At 37.4% G+C, this 26,910-nt stretch overlaps 1 protein-coding gene across 1 annotated transcript; it reads left to right on the top strand.

Annotated features, from left to right (window-relative positions):
• The first annotated feature begins 10,332 nt into the window (after window positions 1-10,332).
• LOC149771284 (uncharacterized) lies at window positions 10,333-26,806 on the top strand. Its single transcript, XM_089948665.1, has 4 exons — window positions 10,333-10,587; window positions 13,038-13,158; window positions 18,122-18,226; window positions 20,138-26,806. Exons 2-4 carry the CDS (start codon window positions 13,080-13,082, stop codon window positions 24,325-24,327), a joined length of 4,374 nt encoding a protein of 1,457 aa, XP_089804791.1. The 5' UTR covers window positions 10,333-10,587; window positions 13,038-13,079; the 3' UTR covers window positions 24,328-26,806.
• Window positions 26,807-26,910: the final 104 nt, after the last annotated feature.

Below are 26,910 nucleotides of genomic sequence, written 5' to 3'. Positions count from 1 at the left end.
GAGCTCCGTTGAAGGCTACATTGCTAACGATACCAATGATACATTTTTTGGGTAACTGTCGTTGGAACAGATGATCTTCGATCTTGGATCGGAGTCCAGTGGCAATGTTGAAGGTTTTCGCTTCCATGCGTCGTATCAGATACTTGGGTGTCGTTCTGCTCAAAGTGTGACTAATGTCGTTTCCCACTTTTGGTAACACTTCCACGTGTCGCACGTAGAGATCTGGCTTCCTCAATGATGGTTTTTTAATCGGCAGCTCCAGCCATCAAATGGAAAACGGTACTGTTAAGATTTAGTCTCAGGCGAACATCCACGCGTTCAGCAAACATTTCTCTTGTAACCACATGTCCAAATGCAAGAGGTCCATCAGTTCTAAATCTCGGCTTGCGGCAACGTTCCTTTGACGTTGGTCGAATCCATTATTGGTGCAATCTTTATCTGCTACCTCACTGAACTTGCCCGCTGTGTCAGGTTTCCATACCACGCAAGCGTCCAGTTGGGTGTTTTTGGCTTCTTTTCCGTACGTCAAGAGATTTTCCAGGCACGCTCGATAAGGGTAAGTATCCATTCTGCTGGTGACCAGTTTCTTATTCCAGTACAAATCCACCCCACTGAAAAGTAATATATGAAATTGTGAACGGGAGCTACTGCCTTATCGGCATCTAGATCGCTACCATCCGTTTCGTTCACTTTGGTACAAGTAACTGCTGTTCAGATCGATGTAATCTTCGAGCTGTCCATTGATTTGATGGAAGATGAGGCAGTCAAAGAGGAGATGGAATGAAATTCTACCCATTGGGATTCTTGCATCGTCATCATAGTGGGAGGCATGGAAAACAGATCAAGTTCAGATTTTGAACAGGCGAGAGACTCTCGGAGCATCATTTTATTTCTTTCTCTCTGTAATTTTTTAAATAATCAAAAACATCTAAGTCTCGGACAGTTCCTCTTTTCTTAGTCTTGATAGTTCTGGGGGTGTGAAGTCCTCTGGAAGGGTGTCTTCGTCGTCTCTTTCTGCCTTGTCCTTGCCGTGGCGTCAGGGAAGGTGTAAAAAAAATCCTCTCTTTGCGTTGCTTCTCTTTTGGACGACTACGTCTTTTCAGGGGTAAACGTCGATGCTTGGCTAAGTGTTTTTCTCGGATGACGAGAATATCCTTTACTCTTTCATTTTCCTTTCTGGACAGAAGACCGACGATGTTGGTAACGGTGTGCTCTTTCTAGAGAACCGTTACCTCCAGGTTTCAAAATAATTTGCTTTTCGCTTTGAATGTCATTGCGAGGATCGGCCAGTTGCATCAAGGCTACTTTGTTTCTCACAAAATCATGTTTGGTTTGATACGGAATTTGAATAATGTCTTTTAGTATTTGACGTGATATCACCGTAAACCATCACAAGACTCCTTTCAGACTGGCTTCTAACACACAAGCACGTATTTGTCGAGGATTTTGAAAGTAGAGGAAGCTGGAGCAGAGGTTAGCAGAGTAGCAATACTAGTGTAGGGAATGTTACTTTTGACACGAAGACAGACAAGACAAAAGTTCTTATACTTTTTTCAGGACACGTTTGTTGATTTTTTAAAATGGAACCACATCAGAGACAAAAATACATAAAACCCAACTGGTTAAGTACAGCGATAAAACACACATCAAAACCATTAAAAGTGGAATTTAAACAAGTGGCTGTACAACATGTTTTTGGTAACAAAGGTGTCTTAGGGACAGTGTATATTGTTCTTACAGTCTCTGCATTGGGTACAGTCACACAGGAGTCCTCCCGGAATGGCCTTTCGGGAATGTCCGTGACAGTCCTCTCCTGAAGGGAGTGCTTGTCCTCGGTGACTGGTTCTTCTTCTTACACTATCTCTAACACAGGTTTAAGAGTTACTTTTTTCACTGGACGTGTGAATTAACGATCAACACTCTTGGGCATAATTGGCCATTTCGTTGGTCCAAGCCTCAAAACTCCAACTATACCAGTCACATATATCTGTCCAGTGAGGGTGTCAGTCAGAAGCTACACACACACGTCGTCGTACACATCTTCAGTACCCAAAAGTTTTTTTTTCCCGTAGAGGCCGATAAGTATCCAGATAAAAACGCAAGGCTTTTAACAGAATGAGTCTCTCGTGGACATTTAACGGACCACTTTCATGTTTTATTTGGTGGTAGGTACTGTTCGTAAAAAGTCTACAAGGAATGGGATGGTAAACGAAATCACAGAAAGGAAGTCACTAAGACACACACCACACGTCGACCCCAATTCATGGGAAACTGTTCTCGAAAAAGTGTTGGTAATCCTTCACAGTTTGAATATTCTTATTGATTTCCTTCCATGGAATCTGTTGTATCACAACTGATAAAGGTCGTGGCATGGTATCCTGTTTTATACCCTCTTTTTCGGAAGCAATAGATGTACTTTCTGCACAGAGATGATCGTACTCCTGTGGCGGAATCCAAACGGTTCAGCCACTAACATGCACATCACACGCGGTTCGGATGTTTCCTCTTGACCTAAATTTACGGTGCGTAAAATATTTTGGTAATCCACTAATTCTTCTTCTAGAATTCGTTGCAGTATGTTTACCTTGTAGTAAAAAAAATCACTAACAATCAAATCCTTCTTTTCCGTGAGTAGTTGATCAATATCTGACCACTAGAATATTTTCATCTGAATCAGTCTTTTTATAGCATTCAGGTATCAGTGGTTTAAACATGGGTTAACGTAACGGATGAAACGTTTCTTTGCGTTGAACTTGTTATTTGACGAACTCTCGGTAAATGCGTTATCTAAACTCTAGAGACAAACCACGAATGTTCTCTTCTTAATTATCCATGATCGTGTCAGTCAGTATTTATACACATGTTGGGGTCTCTTCTACTTGTCCTTATTTTATTTAAAATCTTCTCCTAGAGCGAAAGTAATGGATATAGTGAGTAATTTCTGACCACTGCCATTCAGGGTAATGTTCAAGAATGGTAGAATCTTCTAATGTAAATGGTCTAGAGCGGAATAATCGGAAGAGTGCAGACCTGATCCAGAAATATATGACGAGTTTGTTGACTTTTGTCAATTTCCTCTTGTGAATTTCTCGACTCAAACGTTTCTAAGTGACCAATTGAGATTATGCTCACTGCAAAACTTGTTGTAGATCTTCTCTTGCAATTCGTTTGGTAATCGTTGAATATTATTTTTAAATGGGGTTTAAATACTTGTCTAGGTGTTGCCCAACATTTGACTCCTATCCAAGCTGGTTTCCTAAACGACATGGTATGCCACTTCAATGACTAGGGTCCCACTAAAGGTAGGTAGTGACAATGCAGAGACCATCGAGCATGTTCCAGGTAAACCGAATCTTTCTGTTTCCACTGGTGAAGTGACACACCACAGGTGAAGCATTTGACATTATCCCCTTCGCCCCAAGTAGAACATCGGGCTCTGGCTAATTCTTGGTGGGTAGGTCTCCCAGATATTTAGGACATTTTCCCTGAAACGTTTGGAAACGACATTCAAAGTCGCAGTATTCAAACAAACGCACAGGGAACGAATTTTCATCTTTCGAGGGCTCATTTTGATGAGGGTACGGTGAAATCCACAGGAGGTTGTTCAGGGTTGGATGACATCCGTAGGGTGATAGACACATGGTCTCGCGTGGAGGTTGACATCCACCTTGAAAACCAGTAAAGAGTCCACGATAACCAATGGCATCGCTTTCGCATCCGTCAGGGTTAACACGCACAGCATCACTTCCCATGGTAGGTATGGTAGTAGTGGTTGTAGTAGTCATACCAAAGTTCCCATGGTATGATACTGAATCGCTGAGGTCACAGCGTACGGCATCCCTGCAATCGCAAGGTACAGCATCGCTCTCCATTTAAGAATCCCCAAACTTGAATGATGTCTGTTTAAAAGTATTCATCTTTCTCGCTTGGTCTTTGTAGTTACAATGAACTATTGGTCTTGGACATTTTCCATTTTTGAATGCTGACCAATATCGAGGTGAAGAGGTTGGGAACTCGCACTCTCTTGTGGTACACGATTTTACCCTTTTTCGAAAGATCGACTGACATTTTCGTGTGTGGGTAAAGTTACAATCTTGTGCGGTTCGTAGGTGGTCACTTTAAAGTTTCCATCTTGTCCAGACTGTAAAGCTTCTTTCACCACACCAAAATTCACCACTAGACTGGTGTGATAACTGAGAGTCAATCCTTTCACTTTACAACCGGCGTGCACTTCTCTTTGTTTGCCCCGGTATGCGTAGCCGTAATTTTTGGGACCGCCACTAGCAAAACTTAGAATCTTGTCGTTAGGATGCTCGTCCATCCACGCTCCAAAACGGTCTCCTTCGATTCTAGGGTAACAACGACCAAAGCGATCGATGTAGAATCAAATGGAAGTGTCAAAATACAGCACACGATCTCCTACCAGTTCTAAAGTTTCGAACAATTTTAAGAGAACATGGGATGTCGCACAGGCTGCAATGATGACATTTCCAAATTCATCAGCCTGTACTAAGTCCAATGTTCCTTCGTAATTGAATAAGATCAAGTCCTGACGAAGGACGTCCACGTGTTTCATGTATTTGGTTTTGCTGCGAATCATCTGGAAGGAGGTGGGAAGGTTCGTACAAATACACTATCTTGGGTAAACACGGTCGTTGTGCCATTTTGCAACACAAACAATTCAACATCACTTTAGCAAACGATCGCCTTCCTTCGTTTTATTTAACGTGATCTAAATGATGCCTTCCTGCTCCCAGTATTTCTCTTTGAATTCATTTTGGTCTTCGGGAGCGTGGTACCAGGAAGGATATCCACCGGCTTCTTGTTTCAGTTTCAAAAAGGCATCCACGTAGTCTGGAAAAATGCCTTTCTGAGTTTGGTAACCCTTGTGGTATTATTCTATATTTGGAATGTGGTAAATTTCGTACACTTCTAACAATTGGCAACACAAGTCCAGTTTTGAACAATTCCACGCTGACACACGCTTCCGTCAAGGCGCGTCCTTCCTTGGTGTGCTGACAAGGTCCAGTTTGGTTGCACGTTTTGGCACAAGTACGGCAAAAGGGAAACAATTTTTCTTGGCAATGACGAGGTAAAACGGGATGGTACAAGTCGGTGGAGGCAATACTTTGCACTTGATCAATCATTCGTATTTTCGAATGTTGTCCAGGTCGGCGACAAATGTCCTGGTACAAGTCCTCCATGGTACGTTACGTTGTAAAAACTGATTTTTGGTGCCACGTTGAGGGTAACAGAGGGGACATCAGTGAAATAAGCATCCGTTAAACTCGTACACGATCTTGGGGTTTTCTAAGTTCCAACCATCCATCGAAAGCGTTCCGATGTTGGATCCATTTTTCTTCCTTGTTGCACAAGTAATGTAGGTAGCGTAGGGCTTTGACCGAGTATTGCCGTTTGAAAAATTGGTCGTTTGAGGATTTATGACAGCCAGTGTGTTTTCGGGCATGAATAGTTGGATGTACACCAAGGAACACGCTATGTCAATGGTGCAGGCTTCTTTCAAATGAGTGACCCCTTTGTGCACCATGAATAATTCTCGAAATTGTCCACAGCAACGTCGTAAAATGTCTACGTCGGAACGAAAATGCTATAATATTTTTCCTAAAAAAACGAACGGGTCCGAAGCACGAGTCTGGTACCAAGCGTAGAAAGCATCTCGTTGTTCGGTACGCATGTTGTCGGGGTCGTAGTAGTGAGCCTCAGGCAAATGGGATAGAATGGCGTGTTGATTGGCTTCAGTATTGAAATAGTGTGGAAAACAGCCTTTGGTCATTTCTGTCATTCCAGATAATTTAGGCATTCTACTCAAAGGTATGGCCAAATAGCTGATCGAATCTTTTAACTGTACTTGCCTCACTTGCATGGAATGATTTTGGCTCCGATCAAGGTCATTTTTGAACGTTCGGTACTTTGTTCCGTATAGTACTTGAGAAGAAACTATCCAGTGTAAACCGAGAAATTGTGAGCCATCACAGTGGCATGGCTATGACAATCTCCGTAATGATCGATTTCTACTTGGCTCCACATCTTGTCGATGGAATCTAAGATCCATTGGGCGAAATCAGCCAGCGTGTTTGGTCCCCGAAAGATTTTGTGAGGAGAATGACTAAAGATTGGCTCTTTGATGCATTTCTCGCACGCTCGGTGAGCCACGCAAATATTAGGAATGTGAATGCCAGTCTCTTGCACGCATTCGAACTAGAAAATGATCAAATTCCCTTTCTTCTGGTCAACTTCCTCTTCATGTTTGGAATGGTATTTATGAATGAAGCATTCGTGTTCCAAGTCCACCATTTGGTGGTAAATGTGACATCACTTCTTTCCTGAACATACGTGCCCCTTGGCGTTATTGGTACGTATGCCTTGTCCACAAGTAGGGCACAATCTCAGCAGCTGACAAGCACTTTTCTGCTGTGAACCTTGTGTCTTCAGATGTTGTTGGTAACAGGTAGGGCTGACAAAAATGCGCCGGCAAGCAAGACAATGCATTCGTTCTTGTCCTTCGTCCAGACAGGGTTTAGAGGCCAAACATTAATCATATTTTGATCAGCAATACCTGTGTTGCTCTCGATTGTTATAGCCATAGTCACATTTCTTACAATAATAACCAAATCCCAGGAATGCAGTGATACTGGTAATGGCATCGAAATGTTCATCGTCATGATAGCCGTGAATATAGTTTCCGTCTTTGAAATTTTTGCCTCGAAACACCAGTTCTCCACGCACTTCTTGAGGGTGCACATACAATGTATAGCGTGTTGCCAAGACGTCTTGCAATTTTTGCATTTCAGGAATGCCATAGTGTGTGCTTTTGGATAGCCCAGCTTGCTGTAACAGGAGTTCTGCTTTTCTTCGTTGATTGTAGAATTGTTTTCCAGGATATTATCCATTCTACTGTTTCGTTCCTGTCGACATACGTTTGTCTCTTCACGATGGCAAAGGCTAAACACATTTGGTCTTGAGGGTTGTTAACTTGAACGACGTTGCGCTTGATGTTGCGAAGGTCGTCCACCAAAATCACTTTTCTGCGTTGTCCGGTCCCTTTTGGAAGAGACAAGTGTGTCATGAACAGTGTCGCTTTTCCATCGGTGATGTGAACCTTGTCGTTGGATTGTTGTACGTGTTGAATCTTATCAATAACTTTGGAAGGTGTCAATTCTGATGGGCTGCTAAATTCAATGAAAACAGTTGACTTCAAACTGTCGTGATAAATGGAAAGTCTCAAGCGATCGTCTTCTTTGGCTTCACATTGTAGTTTCAGTATGGATAATAAAGAATCCTTTTCAAGCAGTATGTTGGACTTGAAATCTTTAAACTTCACCGTGTAAGTGTAAGCTGTAGTTCTAAATTTTATGTAGGAGCGCTTTTCCGTCTCTTGAATGTGGTAGTACTTTTTAGGGTTTACTAGTGGTGTTGAACTTTGGTATGGTGTAGATTCTCTGGGTCAAATTATCACGGACAATCATCAGGATCACCTATACGAGCGTATGAAAAAGAAGGATCTATGTGGAGAGACAAGGCTGTCTGAAGACAGTCCTCCTCTATGGTCCACAAATCAAAAGAAGTCTGAGGCAGAGAAGAAGACCTAAGCGATGCCCTCTATGTTAACGGAATGATGTTAACAAAAATATCAAAGACCTTTTTCGTGGCCACTCCATTGCCTTTAAAAGACTTGCTTTCTTGCTTACAGAAATCTTTTTAGTCAATTTTATATTTTATATTTTATCTTTGACTCCAAAAACATTACTCTTTTGCCTTACAATTTTTTTGGTCAATTTTATATTTTATGTGTGATATAATGATGTTTATCAATCTATATCTATGTGTTATATATCAATGTCTGTATCTCTACTGTATTTTTCTCTACCTAGATTAGCGTGTAGTCAGGTCAGACCCTTGCAACATTGTTGACAATGTCCATTATCGTTACGTTACCCATCTGTTCCATTCCTATTTTCCCTATACAAAACCCAGCCTTTTCCCACTGAGGCTCTATTGTCCCAGGGTGTGCTAAAAAAGGCTAAGGATATATAGTCCGGAGGGGGGGGGCTGTAATGTACTTTTCCACTAAGGCCATATCGTCCCCCTTCACTACTGTCATATCTGCTTACAGTGATCGGCAATTACTGGACAACCATTGGTTGCTGCTGCAGATCTTTGCAGAGAATGGAGGATTTTCCTTATTTGTATAGAATAACTATTTAAGAACTGAAAATATTCATGTAGTGTCCAGCCATTGCATAATTTAAAAAACGATTTCTCGATAGGTTAGAAAATGAAAATTTACATTAGTTATGATCTGTACAGTTCTTAAGCACACAATAATTCTGATGATGCAGGTGGGAATATCTAAACTTATAGAAATATAAAATTTCCCACTCCTCACCCTTTCTTCTTCTATTTCAGCCTTTGAAATATAACATAAATATCTCCGGAATAAATAGTAACGATTCTCCTATTCCATTCGGCTTCTTATTTGCAATTTAATTTTCAAACTTATTGATGAACTTATTGTTATTTATTGAGGTCCTTATCTAAGAAACATGCATGTAATGTTTGACAGTGCGTATATATATATATATATATATATATATATATATATATATATATATATATATATATATATATATATATATATATATATATATATATATATATATATATATATATATATATATATATATATATATAACTGCATATGAACAAGAGCTTGATCCCTTACATTGTGGAATTTTTCTTCCCTTTAACAGTTTTCTCAGAATATATTTAGATACGCAATTACAACATTATGCATCAATAACAGTTATGGGGATTCAGCTTTAGTCAGTGTCCGTTATATCTGCATAGCTAAAGAGACAAATGATGTCAAGATTTATTTCTTATATAATCTACCTTCCCCGGATAGACCAGCGTATCTGCGAAGATTAACGCCTGTACGAATTTTGTTTTGCAAGGAAGTGCGAGAATTGTTAGCAAGAGGCTGGCTCTCTGAACTCCTAGGTAGAAATACGAGGTTCGACACCCTGACTAGTCATTAAATGTTACATCTGTTACATGAGTACAGGTAAATTGTTCACGCTAGTCCTCTATTCCCTGTTTCTTTATTTGACTTTAAGGTCTAAATTAGAATATATTATATATCAACTCCATTTTCAATTCTGAAGTGTGGTACACAACACATAAAGTGATACTAATTAAATACTGAACAAGAATTGTGATCAGTAAGTATATCGTGAAAATTGATTGCAACAAAAAGCTGGCGCTGGCTACAAGTTTTATCAGAGAAATTCATATATATATATATATATATATATATATATATATATATATATATATATATATATATATATATATATATATATATATATATATATATATATATATATATATATATATATATATATATATATATATATATATATATATATATATATATATAAAAGGCGAGGTAACTGAATAGAGACTCTTAATTAGTTCAAGGCATTTATTTAAAGTCGACGCGATGACACTTTTAAAAAAAATTCATAATTGATCATTAAAGCTATATCTGACATATGGAGCCCCGCGTGGCCGAGTGGTCTAAAGCGGTCACCGTTACGGATCACTGCCATCTCACCTCTGTGTGCGTGGGTTCGAGCCTCGGGCTCGGCTGATGTGGGTATGTGAGAAAGCTTGCCTGTAGCTTCTCGTGGATCGGTGGTTCTTTCCGGGGTTTTCCAGGGTTCTTCCTCCACCATTAATACTGATCGCCATGTATAGCCTATTCTGTGCTGAAAAATGGCGTAAAGCCCAATAACAACAACAACAACAACTCTATCTGACATACTCGTTTCAAGCATAAAGGTAGAAATCATTAACACTTATTTAATCATCTTATCCACCCTTTTGTCATTTAAACGAGGGCATGATGTTTGTTTTTTGATCGTTAGAATGTATGTCATTCTTGAATTTAAAATTCTTCTGTCATCGCGGTTTTGATCATTCTCGAGAATCCCATAACCTAGTTTCGATATTAAAGTATGTACTGTTGCTCTGTATGTACACGAAAAGCAGCTGTAAAGCTCACAAATGTGTATTCTTTCACTTGATTAATCCTGGGAGTTTTCTGAGGATTGAAGAAATGGCTATGTCTTTACATGTATTTTAATCCACCCCAATGAAACTGTAAGACAAAATGGATTACTACTGTCTGTGTCTGAAAGCATATCGTTAGTTTGATCCACCATAATGGACACGTTTTAACAAGTTTTCTTGGCATACAGCATTCCACCCTGTGACATGATCTAAGTGGAAATCCTGTGTATTATGGTTGTAAACAGTTTAAGTTAGACAATTATTTTTAGCATTTCTTCTGAGTGGATCTGCTTGAATGTTGAAAATGTGAGACGAAATATCATCTACATTTCCACAAAGAGATAATATTTAAACTTGTCAGAAATGGCTGTACCAGGTTTGCAGTTCTTTTTCCGATAGATCTACATAGTTCAAGTTATATTTTTTATACTAAAGGTGACGTCACCGGAAGCATCGATCAATCTTATATCAGCGCAACCCATTGGCAATAAGGTAAGAAAACTAATTAATTTTGGATATTGCACAAAGATTCCTCCTAGAAACAAAGCTTATTTATCTTATCTGGCAGCATTAACATCAAAATTGCAAAATGCTGAACGCACATGAATAAAATGTACATGTGTCTATTGACAGTACAGCAAAATCACAGGGCTGATGAAAACGAATTAATGTTATCGTTTTAATACCTTGAAATGACTACATTATGATCAAAAAAGTTATTATGGCTTTTTAGGTTTAACACCATTTATCTGGGCATGATAGGCTATACGTGGCGGCCAGAATAACTGGTGGAGGAAGAACCCGGGAAAACCCCGGTTAGAACCACCAACCAGCATTCCAAGATGTAGTTCTTCAACCTGGTATAAAGAAAACTGTATCGGCAGCTGATACAGTGAAGCTCCTACAGGCATGATTGCTGGAAACTGCTTCACAAAGAGTTCCAGTATTGCGAAACTGATGAAGGGCCTCTTTGCCACATCTGCTACAATTGAATTTTTAAGATGAGGTTCTGAAATATTTACATGCTAGTTACATGCTGTTGTAAAGAGGGCTTTTATAGAGGTAAAGAACGAGTTAGTCTTTTCTTTAGGAAATTCAGATTCCTGCATGAAGCTCCGAGCTGCTTGACCAATCATTATTTCTTCATCATTCTTGATGCTTTATCCAATTCGGAAGTCAACAGATTCTGTATCTTTGAAGATCATGGCAGAAGGTTTCAAAAACATGGCCATAATCTGCTTGATAAACTCTTTTATCGGCAGCCTCTATGTGAACCATTGGTTCTTCTGACCACAGCTCTAGATTCACCCTGTCAAAAAAGGGAAAGATGAAGTCCAAGAAGAGGAGGTTCAACTTAAAAGTCCTGCACCTTAAATTTTCCAGAACTCTCTGCTTCCTAGAGTGGTTGGCTTCCACACTTTGTCTTGTTTTGACTTCTTTACTGGCAGACTTCCCCTCTTCGCACTCTGCCTTAAAGAAGGCTGTTAGGTGGATCCCACTGCTTGAATACCCATTTTGTCGTTTTTCCAAGAGACAGCCAACTAATACTGCCATGCTTGTACACTTTAGTGATACCAACATCTCCTTCTTCTTGGCAATGTATAAATGCATGCATTCTGTTGGTGCTCTTTTCCATGTAGTAATAAATGTCATGAAAAAACGATTCTACATTAACAGTAAGTTCCTTACAAGCCCATTCTCAAGCTAAGTGGAGTCGATGACAAATGCATCCAAAAATCCATAGGCACCACTCTTCATTCCTATCATAACATTGACATTGTCTGTGGTGAATGCAATGCAATTCCCCAAAGTGATGCCGTTTTCCACAAATTTGTTGTCAATCATTTTTGCGATGTTTCCCCTGTTCCCTTTTCTGTGCACTCCAATAATGTTATAAGTTTCGTTCTGGTATTTCCATTTCCACTATAGCAAACAACAAGTGGGTATAACTTGTCTTCCTTGTCATTGATACCATCTGTAGCAATGCTAAATGGCCTACTTTTCATTGTCTGAACTAAAGTTTCTGTGGAATCTGCTGGCAGTTCATTAGCAATACTTGTTGTATATGTTCGTCCACACTGATATTTTTAATGATGTCGTATGCTGAATGGGATGGATGCAGAAACATAGCGTTGAAAATGGTACCTGCATGAATGATCGGCTGCAGAATAGGGATTTTATCTTCAACGAGAAACCCAGTAAAAAGTGCTTCAGCTTTGGTCACGGCTTCTTCAAGGGATGAATCCACAAGTTTGAAAAAAATTGACACATCCTGGGTGTTTCTCAAGCCAACTGGACATCCGATGACGACAAAGGAACTTTTATTTTCAGCAAGTCTCACAAACGTATGAATGATTTCAGATTTATGTCCAATATTTTCAAACAGATGCTTATTACAGTGAGTCGCCAGGGGCTTTTTTAATCGAACTTTGCGTTCCATGAATTGTGTATATGCTTAATCGTTCAATATTGAAATTGTCAAGTTTACAAGATTTTCGAGTTGTGTTAAAAATTAGCTGGATACAAAATTTGTACCCACATCTTTCCCCGGACAATACAGTTTTGTACCAAATATATATTTAAAATTAAAATGATAGCCGCCATGATTATTACTTCTGTGTGATGTCCAGTGAGAAAAATGCAGGGACGGCAAAATCTTATCGAATCAGAATCCATCGAGTTTATCCAACATTGCAGTGAAAGGAATTTGAGTTAGATTATCACGAGTGTGCTGTACAAAGGCAACAAAATGCTACGATCAGCATGAGAGACGATGTTGAACATTATGTGCACAATATCTTGCGCTTGCAGATATGACATTTTTCCAGATCTTTCATTGAGGCACTGTAAGAAGCTTAGAACACGACAAATAACATTGAATGTTTGTTTCCCTCTTTGATTAAACTCTTGTTTTTATCGTTTTTGAAAATTGCTTCTTTCAGCTTTTGTGCTTGTTCAAACAAATGGCTGTAAGATAGAGAAAGATGTCTGAGAGAAAACAGAGAAAATTTAAGAAGAAAGGAATGCATGGGGATGCTGAGATGGACATACAAACTGATTCAGGTAAATATAACTATGAAGGGACGCAGGAGGTTGCTGGCTCAGGAAAATATAGAAATGGACGCATGGGGTTTCTGTAATGAACCTTCAAAACTGGCTCATTAAAATATGAAGTGTCTTCTAGAAACCTTCTCAGACCAACTTTCTGAATTGTAAGCTACAAGCATGGTCATCACTGTTTCTGCAATGGTTTCATTAGAAATGTGACTACCACTAATAATAATGATAATAATTAAGTGATGATAAAAAGAAATGCTGAAAATTTATTTCGCTGTAAACAATATGCCTAACAACAGGTATAAGGTGCATGTGCCCAGAATATATTATTCTAATTAAAATTAAATTATTCTAATTAAAATTAAATTATTCTAATTAAAATTAAACTATTCTAATTAAAATTAAATTATTCTAATTAAAATTAAATTAAAGGTTTGTATTTAGTTTTGAAACTTTACGAAAAGATTCACATTTGGTTTGAATTAACCATATAAACATGTAGTTGTAAAACTGAAGTTACTCATCTGTAATATCGGTGAACACTGTGATTTGTGTAGATGAACATCTCGATGTGACAACACGTCCTGTGCTCTGTTTTTTTTTTATATAGAGGATGTTTCAAGCTAATTCTGTTCTTCACCTTGTCATTTTTTGGTGAAGTTTTAGTAACTAAAAATATCATGTTTGTTTAAGTGGCATTTGATTAATATTTGTACCAATGTTTAATTCCAGTAATAGTTTCTGCTGTGCTCATATGAAGAATTATGACCAACATAAATGGTGCAGTTACTAAGAAGGGCAAATAAACCTAAAGTTATCAAAACAAATCAACTCATTCATATTAAATAAGCATATAATGTGCACGTTTTAAAATTGTAAGCAAAATAGATTTCAGTAAAGTGTAGACATTATCCTTAAATTTGATTCTTTAAAAACAGCAATTACTTTGAAAGAAAATCAAGTTATTATTAACATTGACGGCCTAGCCTGAATACGTTTCTGAATAGCTGAATAGGGTAATATTGCTTGAATTGATTTATATTTCCTGGTAAATAATCTTATAACAGAAAAGAGTGAAAAACAACAAGTTTTGTAAAATTCAACAAATAATTTATTTTTCTAGAATACAAAGTGAAAATGTATTAAGAACTTACAGTATTGTGAATTAAATCGCAAATATTCATAAACGTTATATCACATGTCCGAAAGTATAGAGAATGTGATTGAATTACAGTGATGTTCCCAATGAAGTAAATTCTTGAATGTGCTGATGTACCAATGGCCTGGAATAGTTTTGATGTGCTAACAGTCTTGATGTATCACAATGATAGAATCCAAAATGTCTCTAAATGAATTGACAGTAATCCCAAAATAGTGATTAAAAAGCACTTTGTAATTCCAATGAATAATTTAAATTAAAAAGAAATCCTCTAAAATTAAAACTGAACACGACTAAATGGCTTATTTCACTTAAGATGTTTATATAGGAATGAGTCATTCTAATATAAACATCTTAAATATATATATAAAAACATAAGACACAATAACAGGACCAGGATGATGTCAAAAGTTAATTTTGAGTCGTAAACAAGGACAGGTCTTTTACAAAAACCCTAGTAAAGAACATGGAAAAGATCAGGTAGACCAGGAATGAATTAAAGAGGGGAAAACCAGCGTCCTGAACTCAAATGCAAGTAAACATGTTTGCCTACAACTAATAATAATCTTATAATATAATATACAATCAAAGATAAAAATTAGTTATGTAGTATGGTGTTTATAAAAACAGACATTAGTTGAGTAGGCCGAAATTCATACCCTCAATTATGGACAAAGAAGAATCACACAATACAAATTAAATCTACATAAAATTCGTCATTAATAAACACAAGTACAATCCGCTATACAATCAGTTCACAAAGATATACAGTGGAGTTCTACATTTTCGAATTTTACGTAGGGTTAGAATTTTAAAGGAAAAGACTTTTCCGGGTTTCTTCACTGGTTATACTGGCTATTTAAAAAAGACCTTGTATATCTTTGATATTGTTCAAAGAATCTCCTTTATTTCCCTTTATCTTGGTGTATGATTCATGGGTGTAATATGGGTTATAAAGTATACAGCTTGGCCTTTCTTTAGATGTCAGCCTCTAAACAAAAAACAGCCAGTCCACTTGGTCATTTTTACTTCCTGGACTTCAGAGGTAAATTGTCAAAAAAGAACCAATAACTTTTTTACATTTTATATGTTTGGCAATTCATCCATTTTTAGAAACTGGTATTTTCAAGTTGGGCAAAATTCATTTCCCCAATTTTAATAGGGATAGTGTACTTTAGACTAATTCAGGCTGATTTTTTAGCACAAAGGAGCAGTCATTTTAGTTAGCAGTGTGCCTACATCATGTACAGTTTCCATAAGAACACTATCCCATGAAATGTCAGCCACATTACTTGAAAGTAGCATAGAGGTATGCCAACATTGTCTCCACTGTTTCAAATGCAAACAACTTCACCTTACATAAGTCACTCTCTCAAAAGTAACATAATAACTGGTGAGCGCCCCCTAACTTAGTAAAGAAGACGGATCGAACCCAAAAGTATACTTGATCTTTGCTAATTCAAAGACTCAACAAATTCCCTTGGTGTATAGTTCAAGTTCAAGAAAATCAGAGCCAGCTCTCGTGGCCATATGCCCCTCGATACAGACATTTCGAAAGACGGAGACAAGATTGGAGCTGCCGTTGCGACAAATCAATGCACCATCTCGAGCAGGTTATTGGATAAAATCTTGGTTTTTACCTAAAAAATTATGAAGATGCCTGGACTACATTGAAAGCTCTCAGTAATCAAATTTTATTATCTTTTGGGATTTTCTTTCCAAACTGACAGCATGGCTAAGACTGAAACTGTACAACTATTTGATATCCCAAATCTTACATTAACATTATTTTGCTTATACAATCCGGAAAAAGTGTTCTGTACTGTTGGTTCCCTAATCGCACTGGTATTAGGAATTATTAAATACCGGCTTTAAATAGTATATCAATCGGCATCTTCTATATGCTTGGCAAAATATGTGGAATAAAAACTCAAGAAACAAGCTTCAAAATATGAAATCCATCTTTGGAAAGTGGCATGTCTAATGTAGAACCAAACGCCAAGATAAGGTGATGTTGTACTTCTTACGCATTGGACACACATAACTGACTTGTGCATACCTCCTGAAGGGTGAACCTTGATAAAAGTGTATCCGAAGACAGTGGAACACATTTTTGCGGAGTGTATCTATTGGAAACCTGTGACGCGTAAGGTTTCATGTGAAATGAGTTAAAGGAACTTTATGATGTTGTACCACCAGAGAAAATCTTAGCCTTCTTTCAAGGGAATGTGGCTTGTGTAACAAATTGTGACCCTTTTATGCAGCATTTTATATTTTTTACCTTTTATTTTATATATATTTGATAGAATATAACGTTTCTCTTTCAACTTTTATTACTTTATCTTTACATTTATTTGAAATGGGTTTATCTTCATAATTTATTTTGCAATTCATTGTATTGACATTTTTACCATTTATCTTGCAGTACGTTACGTTTACTTTTCTATGGAAAGGTTTATCGTCCTACATTTTGTCACGGCTGTTTATATTTCAGTGTTTATAGTTTATCTTCAATTGGCACAGTACCGCCAGTATTCTGCTAACGTGCTAACGTGCAAATCTGCTAACGTGCCTAAAGCTCTCATGGTTACGTTTACCATGTCCATAGTAGATATACAAGGCGCTATAACGCGTTCTTAATCTCGCGAACTACGTCGACAATCCCTGTATGATGCTCTTTATATGGACAACTGGACAGACTAAGTAAGTTTCATAGACTATACATATCTCATTCTCACAGAAGGAATGATAATATTACGGTCATTCTGTCATGTTGGATTTTTATAAAGGATGCCCATTAAAAAAAAATTCCAGCAATATTTAACTCCCTTGAAAATTCTTCTTGCAACGGAGACACGTCTTGGTTTTAAAAACTGATTGCTCTCAATATTTTCTTTTTATTGTCGTGAAAGGACTTTACAAATAAGGATTTTATTTATTTCCTTCGAAAACGAATTTCACATCTAGTGCCTTTGCCGCGCTATCATTCGGACCACCTCGGCTATTTATGCGAAACAAAGAAAAACATGCCTTGTATGTATGTCGGCGTTATAATTTGCGTTAAAATCCTACAATTTAGATGCCAGAATTGTTTCGCAGTAAAAATAAAGAAGGAAAAAAAAAAAAGAAACCGCAATCTCTTCGGATCACCTCGGCTGTGTCTGCGATTGGATTTCATGGGAAGTTGCGAATCAAATAATAATTCGATGCATTAGCAACTTTTCAGTCAATCCTTGTTTTGTTAATAGCCGCGTTGGTCCCAATGGCAGCTAAATGTATGATCCATAGGACTGACTGGGAAGTTGCAAATTCATAGTTATCTGTTGCCAGGCTTTCCCGTACCTATTTTCGGTTTGACTGATGACGTTATATACAACTTTGTCGTCGACCAATGAAAATGTTTCTTACATAAGACCAGCCAGAGCAACGGTTACATAGATATATAACGGACTGGTGCCCAGTTGTCGATATACTTATAAACCTTTACTATGTGACTATATGCAGGTATATCTGAAACGTTTTCATTTGTAACATCATGTTTATCCACACGTCTTACATCGATCTTTAAAAAGATTAAGAAAAGGTCGACTAAGACTAATTATTTACAGCAACATGTATCTTTGGATATTTTGCATGCAGCTTTTATAGCAAATATTAACCTTGCTCATAAAAACTTCAGAAGGTTATCTAAAATGAAATTTTCATCTTAACTGCATGATAAGAAAATGAACATTTATGTAAGTAATGACATATCTTATCTAAGTAGCATCTTAACGTTTTTGCCTACAATGGATTAAATTATATTTCCAGGTCTATGTCAGTCTGTTGGAACTGTAACAATGAATGTACTCATACAAAACTCTCAAGACATTCATTTTGGATCCAAAAATATCTCTGTGACAGAACTTAAATCAAGTAAGAAATCATTGAATATTTTCTTTTCTTTATTATGCAGTTTATGTATCTTTGCTTTAAAAAAAAACTGTTCCGTCGGTTGGAGTGTTGTATTACACATCTGATATAAAATAACGATTAAACGTTATAAAATATTAGTGCTTTGGAAAAAAGCTATTGCATTAAGAATAAAATTAAATAACAGAAATATAATGGTCTCTTTAATACCTTGTTCCAGAATAATTCTGACTGGAACAAGTTAACCTAACTTTAAAATAATGGAGAACTGTGTTGTTTGCCAGCTGTATTTATCGATTCGAAACACTTTGTAAAATCCTTTAAGAATCCCAAAATGTTTCACTAAAATAATGGGATTCTTAAAGGATTATATATATATATATATATATATATATATATATATATATATATATATATATATATATATATATATATATACTTGACCGAGCGGTGTCAAACCCTGCGCTATTCCCGCTAGAAGTCATAAGTTTACCCCAAATTTCCAAAGACTTCCATACATCTTCAGTTGTAAATTAGAAAGCCCGATGTGTCCGTTATATACATAAATTTTGCTATAATCAATGCAAGACCACAGATCTCACAACCTGCCAAATATATATCAACCGCACAACTGCATGGTTTCTCTTTGTCAGGTTTCCGTACCGCCAGCAGTTCACGCAGTAGGAACTATACAATTAACCCTTAACACAAGGAACTATTTTAACTACGCCACCTTAGACCAGTCAATTCATGGTTTTCAGGCCAGTACAACTGCACCACATTTGCCACCATGGCGACATAAACGGTATCTGTCGAGTCCCTTCTTATTGGTTCCATAGTGTAATTTACCGGTTTCCTATCGTAAATACTGCCACTGCAGTCACACTACCAAGTACACTAGATTTTAGTAGGGACTTTATTATTCCATGGACACTCATTCGGTTTGGACCTGAATTCACTACTAGTGAACCATGGCATCATCATAGACCTGCCAACCCTGACGAGTCCGTCTCAGTAAGGCAGTTGGTTTTTTTCCGTAAGATTGACCAGTTTTCAGTAAGGTGTAACAAAATATCAATAACTGCTATAGTAAAACCGGAAAACGTAATTAAGAGTTCGATCCATCAAAAATAAACATTATGTTCAACTGAGAAGTTTGTAAAGTATGCATATACCTTTTTTTACCACTAGTACAGTTGCACAAAATCTAGTTCCAAACCCTATGCAGCTCAATGGCTTGTTGATATCTCTCCCCTTTACATAATGCTTGGCAATTCTTTTCCATTTCACATGACGACAGCAATCATATCTCCCGTCACGAGACATACTCAAATTGGCACGTGATGTCCAATAAGCGCAATTATGTTCTTTCCAGCTTTTATTCACAAGAATCTGAATACTCCTTTTTATTGTTCTGTATTGATTATTAACACTTTTCAAAGAAGCTAATTTTCCCTTTCGTCTTAAATATGCATCTTTTTCTGGACGCCATTAAAAAAAATTCTATAATCAACAGATGAACCAATTATCCGGATTTTGTGGCAACGATCATTTTCCCGTAGTTTTTGCCAGTATGCCATAAGTCCGTATTTTGAAGGTAATTTTCGTAAGACTTACGGCAAAATCGTAAGAGTTGGCAGGTCTGAATTGATCATGGAAACTAACACTTTACTCCGTGACGTTTGCTCCTAGTAATTGGCTAATTACTTCGGGCAAAGGAATGTTTATATTGCAATGAATTTCACTAATCAGACAAGTAATCTAAAAAATCTAAGAATTCCTTAAAACGGGGCGCTATAACCAAATGCGCATACTCCAAATTTTACATTATTATTATAAAATATATATTTATATGCGTGTGTGTGTCTTTTAGAAAAAACGGTATACATCTTGCATTTGAATTCATCTCTTCAGAGGACCAACAGTCGGATTGGGATGAAGAGCTGTATTTGAGTTATCTCAGTGCAAAAGAAAGGAAAGGAAATAACTCAGAATGTATAAACATACAGACCCTAGAGACGACTTTTCTCAAACGTCAGAAAACCCAAAAGAAACCTTCATCTTTCAAAAGTATAACTAACCAAAAGCTACTTGGATACCTGCAAGACCGGGTAGAGCTATACAATTTAAATAGACAGGGTGATTGTTGGACTGTTAAACCAACCATACTAGCAGTACAGAAATATTCTCCCCACGGAAGCTCAAAAACTGAGGAGGTAGAAAATGTTGATGTCTATTCCTCTTGTAACAGTGAAGAATCCTGCGTTTCTTCAGCAGTTAGTGTCCTGATTAACGAGGAAAATCTATGGTATAAAACTCCTACATCGGCAACTCATTTAGCAGCCAAGGATATATCAAAAGGTGCAATCCCCAAAAGATACGGTACTGAAAGGAAACTTTTCTCGGCATCCCCTGCAATTAGTTCAGATGATAAAATGCTACATAAGCTTGATCTTCGTCCAAAACTCATGCTGACACCACAACAACAAATGAAGAATCCGTCTGAGGAAATCCAAAGATTGATGACTGCAGCAAAAAGTTTTGACCGAGGACATTATATCTTAATCAGTTGTGAACAGAAAAGATCTGCATGTCTTGAGGGTCTATACCTGGTCCCATGGCTGGCGGTTTTTGATTTTGATCAAAAAAGCAGAAATTTTGGACTATTATCAGTCGTAGAAAAACCAATAAGGAAGGTGAAAGCATTGAATATCTGTACATGGAAAGATCAGCCAAGGTATAATGAGGGAACTGTACAGTGGTGCTTCATAAGAGGCTGCTCAGACATGCCAGAAAGCCTTCTTGATGCCAAGTCAATCAAATGGAACAGAGATTATCAAACTTCAATTGAATTTCACTTGAAAAAGTTAGAAGATGACACTTATGGCTATACAAATTTGACTTTGTTGATTCTTTGGCCAGAGGAAGAGAAGGTTGGTAACCTAACTCACCATTTATTTAAGTTCATCATGAAGATGGACGAGTTGGTTGAGCCTGTAGTGTCTATTATATTGTGTGATTGTGGGCGAATAGCAAAGTCAACACCATTCACTATGCTGCTTGAGCAGCTGAATAGAGTGACTCTCATACATTTGGATATGGAACAAATTTGCCGGGCTCTGCAGAATGAGCTTACAAACAGAAATAAAGAACCTGCTGTAACCCATGAACTTCCAACTGATGATGGCACAGCTGATAAAATTATAACACAGGAAGATGCTGCTTGGCTAAGGAGCGAACTAGAAGTTCTTTATAAGAAGTCTCCCTTTGCAAAAACTATGGACCCCGATGAATTGCAACAGGAGTGTAAAGCCTTTTTCCGTGGTGGGACAATCAAGTGGCCAATCTGGTATGAGTGTGGCTCGGGGCACTTGGATGCTGAGAGAGAGCTTTTACGCAAGATGATTGAAAGAGTAAAGAGTTGTGGAAAAAGCTCTAAATCTGACAAGGTTATAATGTTACATGCACCTGGATCTGGAGGTACTACATGTGCACAAAGGTTACTCTGGGAACTTAAAGACGTTTTCCCTTGTGCCCAAGCAAAGCTGCACACAGGAACCCCAATAAGTGAGCTTGTCAGTCGAGTTGAGTTTCTTGGCAGTAGAACACAGCTTCCAGTAGTCTTGCTAGTTGATGGAGAGGAAAAGCAAAGAGTAGACAATCTTCGTAAAATGGTGAAAGATATCATCCTTATCATTTTGTACGTGGAACGCTATATCTATTCAATGGAAGAAAAGCTGAGTTTTGGTTCAGAATTTTGGCTGCAAGGCAGAGTTTCACAATCAGAGGCAAACATGTTCTCTCAAAAATTTCAGGCACACTGCGATGAAGAAAACAGAAAAATAGCCCTGCAGGACTTGAGCAGAGACCTTATGTTAGGCAAAACACACTATGTGTATGAATTTGGACTAACAGCATATGAACATGATTACAGGGGTGTGCAGTCTCTTGTGCGTGGTTACCTTCAGCTGGACAAAAACCCAACAACAGATCTTCTACCTTGGCAAACTGTTCTGGGGTATTTATCTCTAGTTTACTATTACGGTCACTCATCAGTGCCATGTCAGTTTTTTGCAGATCTGATAGGGCTTCCTCCTAATGCAACTGTCACAATGAAAGATTTTGACTTTCCAATGAGGGAGTTTATTATGCCTGACATAAATGAGGCCAAGAAGAACATGATTAGAATCTGCCATGTTGTCATAGCTAAAGAAATATTAGAACAAATTCTTACACGACATCAGGCACGGTCCGCAAAAGAGTGTACTGAGACACTGAGCAAGGACGCACGAAGCAAGGTACATATATTTGCAATGGAATTAGTTGAATATGCCAGTAAGAAGAAAGTGAAAGTAGCAATATCGCACAACACTGTGAACGAAATACTAACGCAAATTTTCATAATTAGAAATAGTTCCTACCATGAAGACCCTGCTGCAGAATTTAAGCCACAGTACAAACCCAAACTTTCGCAGTTGATGAGTGATATAGAATGCAGCAAACCATACACAGAGAGGTTGAATGTCTTTAAGAAGCTGACAGAGTGCTTTCCAAACAATCCTAATTTCCATGCGCATCTTGGGCGTTTCTTTGCAATGTACAGAAGAGATAATGTTAAAGATCAAGAAGAGGCTGTGAAATGTTTTCAGAAAGCTCTTGGACTTTGTCAGGCTGAGCTCGCCAAAAATGTTGAAGACGTAGATGATAAAATGAGAGTCATTCTTAAGCTTATATACCATATGTATGGTATGTTGTATTATTGGCGTATAAGCCCCTACACAGGTAAACGTCTTGGGGACAAACCAGACCTTAGAACAACTGATGAACAGTTTGAAAATAAAGCGGAAGAGCTGAGACAGATGGTTCAAACTGCATGCTTTTACTTTGGAGAGAGTCGGCGATATTGTCCAAATTCAGCTGTAGATACATACGGCTACTGTAGTGAGATAACTGTTCGCCTTCAGCTTAGTGACTTTACCAACAGGCATATCAAGGGCAATATTGTTGAATTCATCCATCATCAGAAAGACAAACTTTCAAATCTCAAGTGTTTCATCAGAGAGAGCATTGGTGAAATTGATGATCTTATCAGAGAATGCCTAAGCAAGCAGGAAATCAATGAGATTGATCCATTGTTGTACGACCGCATTAAGTGGTATGAAAACCTTTTTAAAATGAAAGCGGCTGACATTAGATACTTCATCGCTCCAAATACAATAGCAAACAGAAGATTAAAAATAACTTGTAGAAAACTGAAATACACAAAAGAGATTCACAAAGCATGTTTAGAATATATCACAACACCGGAGGATATAAAAGAAATAGTCGAAGACTATGAAGCACTTTTTAACGATATCCATCTTGGAGATTGTGAAATTAGTCGAAAACACCTCGACATGGACTACATAGAATGGATTTCTGGAATCAGGCATAACCAGTACAAGAAAAACTACGAAATAGAGACAGTGCTGAGTCGTGTAAAGCAATGGAATGACAAGGTGCCAGTGTCCTTGTACTCCAAGTACTACTTATTCATAATGTACTCTTTGCTTGGGCTGGGTTCTGATGGAACTCTGGGAAGCATAGATATGATGAAACGAGCTATGGAAGTTAAGGAAGAACTATCTAAGATGAACAAGACATGGGTTCGCTCAAGATATCCATCAGAGTGGTATGGAAAAGGAGATGGGATCAAGAGCTTGGTCACTGGTTTTCATTTTTCTTTTGAAGGAAGAACCCTTGCAGAAACCAACTTGATCCCAGGAGAGCATGCTTTGAGATTGGTGGTACTAAAGGGTACCATTTGCAGACCTAACATAGGGTCACTTGGATATATTAACCTGGATATAGAAGGAAACACTGTATCCTTCCAAGCAGCATTTGTACCAAAACGATACAACCTTTATGGAAGCAGATATGTCGGGGAGAAGGTGGAGTTTCTTCTCGGTTTTAGTGTTTTTCATGGCTATGAGGCTTTTAATGTAAAACTACTACAGAGTTTTAACTGTACCGGCTGCAACCTCTCTTTTGAATTCAAGAGTGATGAATCGTTCCACCTGTGCCAGTGTGGAGCGGAGGTTTGTCGAACAGATGTTGTGATGTGAAATCAAAATGTTTACAGTAAAGCATATACTGAAAATTAACATTAGCACTTCTAATATGTACATATGATGGAATATTTTTGCCAGTGTGCCAAGAAATCATCTAATTTGATCTCAGCATTGGGCCCGCGTGCATGGACTACTAAAATCAGTAAGACATCTGAAAAGTTATAATATTAGGTGTACGAGATAAGATGTATATGTTTGGCATTTTATATTTTGGGATTGTTGGTCTCTACGACCTCATTTTAGACAATACCCATTTTTAAGATTATTGTAGGTCTCTATGACCTCATTTTATACAATACCCATTTTTAGGATTATTATAGGTCTCTATGACCTCATTTTATACAATACCCATTTTTAGGATTATTGTAGGTCTCTATGACCTCATTTTATACAATACCCATTTTTAGGATTATTGTAGGTCTCTATGACCTCATTTTATACAATACCCATTTTTAGGATTATTGTAGGTCTCTATGACCTCATTTTATACAATACCCATTTTTAGGATTATTGTAGGTCTCTATGACCTCATTTTAGACCATACTCATCTTTAGCATTTTGTTTAAATTGAAATCGCGGTAAACCTTTTTGCCTTCATTATTTTAAGTACAAGTCATTCAGGTCAGGCGACTATTTCAGCAATATATATAATTTGTGTGAATTTGATTACAGATACCTTTAAATGGCGCTTATTCAGTTTTCGCTCCTCGTCGATCAATTTTCTTTCGAGGATCATTATACAAAAAAAGCCCCGATAAATACGTCGATAAAATCCACGTCAAAATACTTCGACATATTTAGGTATAGCCAAATAAAAGATGTGATCGAGTGAAAACCGGAATAAATATAATGGTATGATTTCGCAATGAAGCGCCGCTTATTGGTAAAAGTTGGAACTAACCCTTTCACTGTTAATGCCTACACCCGACATCAGCTTTTCTTGACCTAGTTTAGTGCCAATCTGTAACTGTAAAAGTCGATAGCGATTGAAAATTTTCGCCCAGACGTTTTGCCATGACAGCTAAGATGCAAATTACGCAGCAATCAGGAACTGAAAGATTTTGGTGACATTTCGTTACCTTTAAATTTTAGAACCACATGTAATAATTTAAGATGAGTAAAGGCGCCGACATGGCTACGTTGACTTATAATTTAATTAACTCACACAAATAAAACCATCACGATAGCATTTAAGTATTTCTTTGCATTTTGTATGGAAAAACGGTTGCATCTATTGAGATGTCTGAGTGCAATCATTTGTGCCTTACTTCTAAAGGAGGCTTTACCGACAAAGCGACCAATTATATATTATATAGTTATTATTTAGAGTGATTTGTTATGTTTAAACAATAGAACTTGACACATACGTCCAATCTGAGAAACGCAAGTCATTCCGGCCAAAGAAATGTCTCGTGACCCACTTTCATGTTCCAGATAATTGTGCCCGTGTCTCTTTGGCAGGGTCCTTTTCCTTATCACCACTTCAGAAACAACCCCGAATTGTGTGATGAGCACATGCAGCCAGTATATTAAAACAGGCTACTGTCTCTACATTCCAATGGTATTTTAGCTGCTGACATTTAAGTAAGTTATTGTTATATCTACTGAATGATCAACTTGTAATAACCATTCTGCTAAATATTGGTCCACAGAAATCACATTTAGATTTATAAGGGTGAATAAGAGACCTCTGCTACTGTCTTAAATTGGTCTTCATGACAAATTGTGCGTGGTCCATGCTCACTTTTGCACTTTGAACCCGTGTTTAATTAATATCAATTTCGCTTTTACATACGTTGATGCATGCATGTATACTAACATTTTGTATATATAGTTATATTCTTGCATCATATTTCAGATTGCACAAAACTTTCCTGAATCAAGTGTTACTGAAGAAGGCATTTTTTATAAGCCGTGTCGAATCACAGTAAATGTCTGGGATTCATATAAATTAGATACATAAATATTAAACATCAACAAATATATGTTTACAATAGGTAAACTGGTATTGTTCACATCTAGGTCGAAATACCATACCAAAAATATGGTATAGTGCGTTATTTTGGTGGACGACAAAATTTTTGTGAGTTTTCTACATGGAGGGGGGAGATAATTTATTAAATGCATTTTCGCGATTGCAAATATAGGAAGGATTGTTTTCTCTGAGGTGACTGGCACTATTTTTCCTACCTCTTACACAAAATTGAATAGTTTACCTTGAATTACTCTTCGATTACAAAAACAATATGTTGGGAACCGTCAAAAAATACTTATTGACATATCATTCAGCTGGGGAAAGAACAGGATGAACAAATCATGCAAGCGAATTGTGTTATTTAACTGACATGCTATGAGAGAAAGAAAAAAAACTATAGTATGGTCTGAATTTGAGTTGTGGACTGGATCAGCGCAAGGATATTTAATGTTTTTTCTACTGCAAGCTTGATTGGCGCATTCTTGTTCTGGGTAGAGACCCATGCGTGAACATTCATATATATTGTCCATTCCATTGGATAAAGTGGTGGTCATGTTATCATTGAAAACGCTGAATGAATGCTGCAGAATGAGTACTTAATT

Source organism: Sinohyriopsis cumingii, unplaced genomic scaffold, assembly GCF_028554795.1.
Source record: "Sinohyriopsis cumingii isolate HCF-2022 unplaced genomic scaffold, ASM2855479v2 utg001994l, whole genome shotgun sequence".
Classification (NCBI taxonomy): Eukaryota; Metazoa; Mollusca; class Bivalvia; order Unionida; family Unionidae; genus Sinohyriopsis; species Sinohyriopsis cumingii.
Note: the sequence above shows the minus strand (reverse complement) of the source record. Positions and strands in the feature narration are given on the sequence as shown.

What these genes read in the sequence shown, in the direction of transcription:
- LOC149771284 (XM_089948665.1), top strand. Translation starts at nt 13,080, where the DNA reads ATGTCTGAGAGAAAACAGAGAAAATTTAAGAAGAAAGGAATGCATGGG. An exon ending in GGACATACAAACTGATTCAG is followed by an intron (nt 13,159 to 18,121) that starts GTAAATATAACT and finishes TTATATTTCCAG; the next exon opens with GTCTATGTCAGTCTGTTGGA. An exon ending in TGTGACAGAACTTAAATCAA is followed by an intron (nt 18,227 to 20,137) that starts GTAAGAAATCAT and finishes TCATCTCTTCAG; the next exon opens with AGGACCAACAGTCGGATTGG.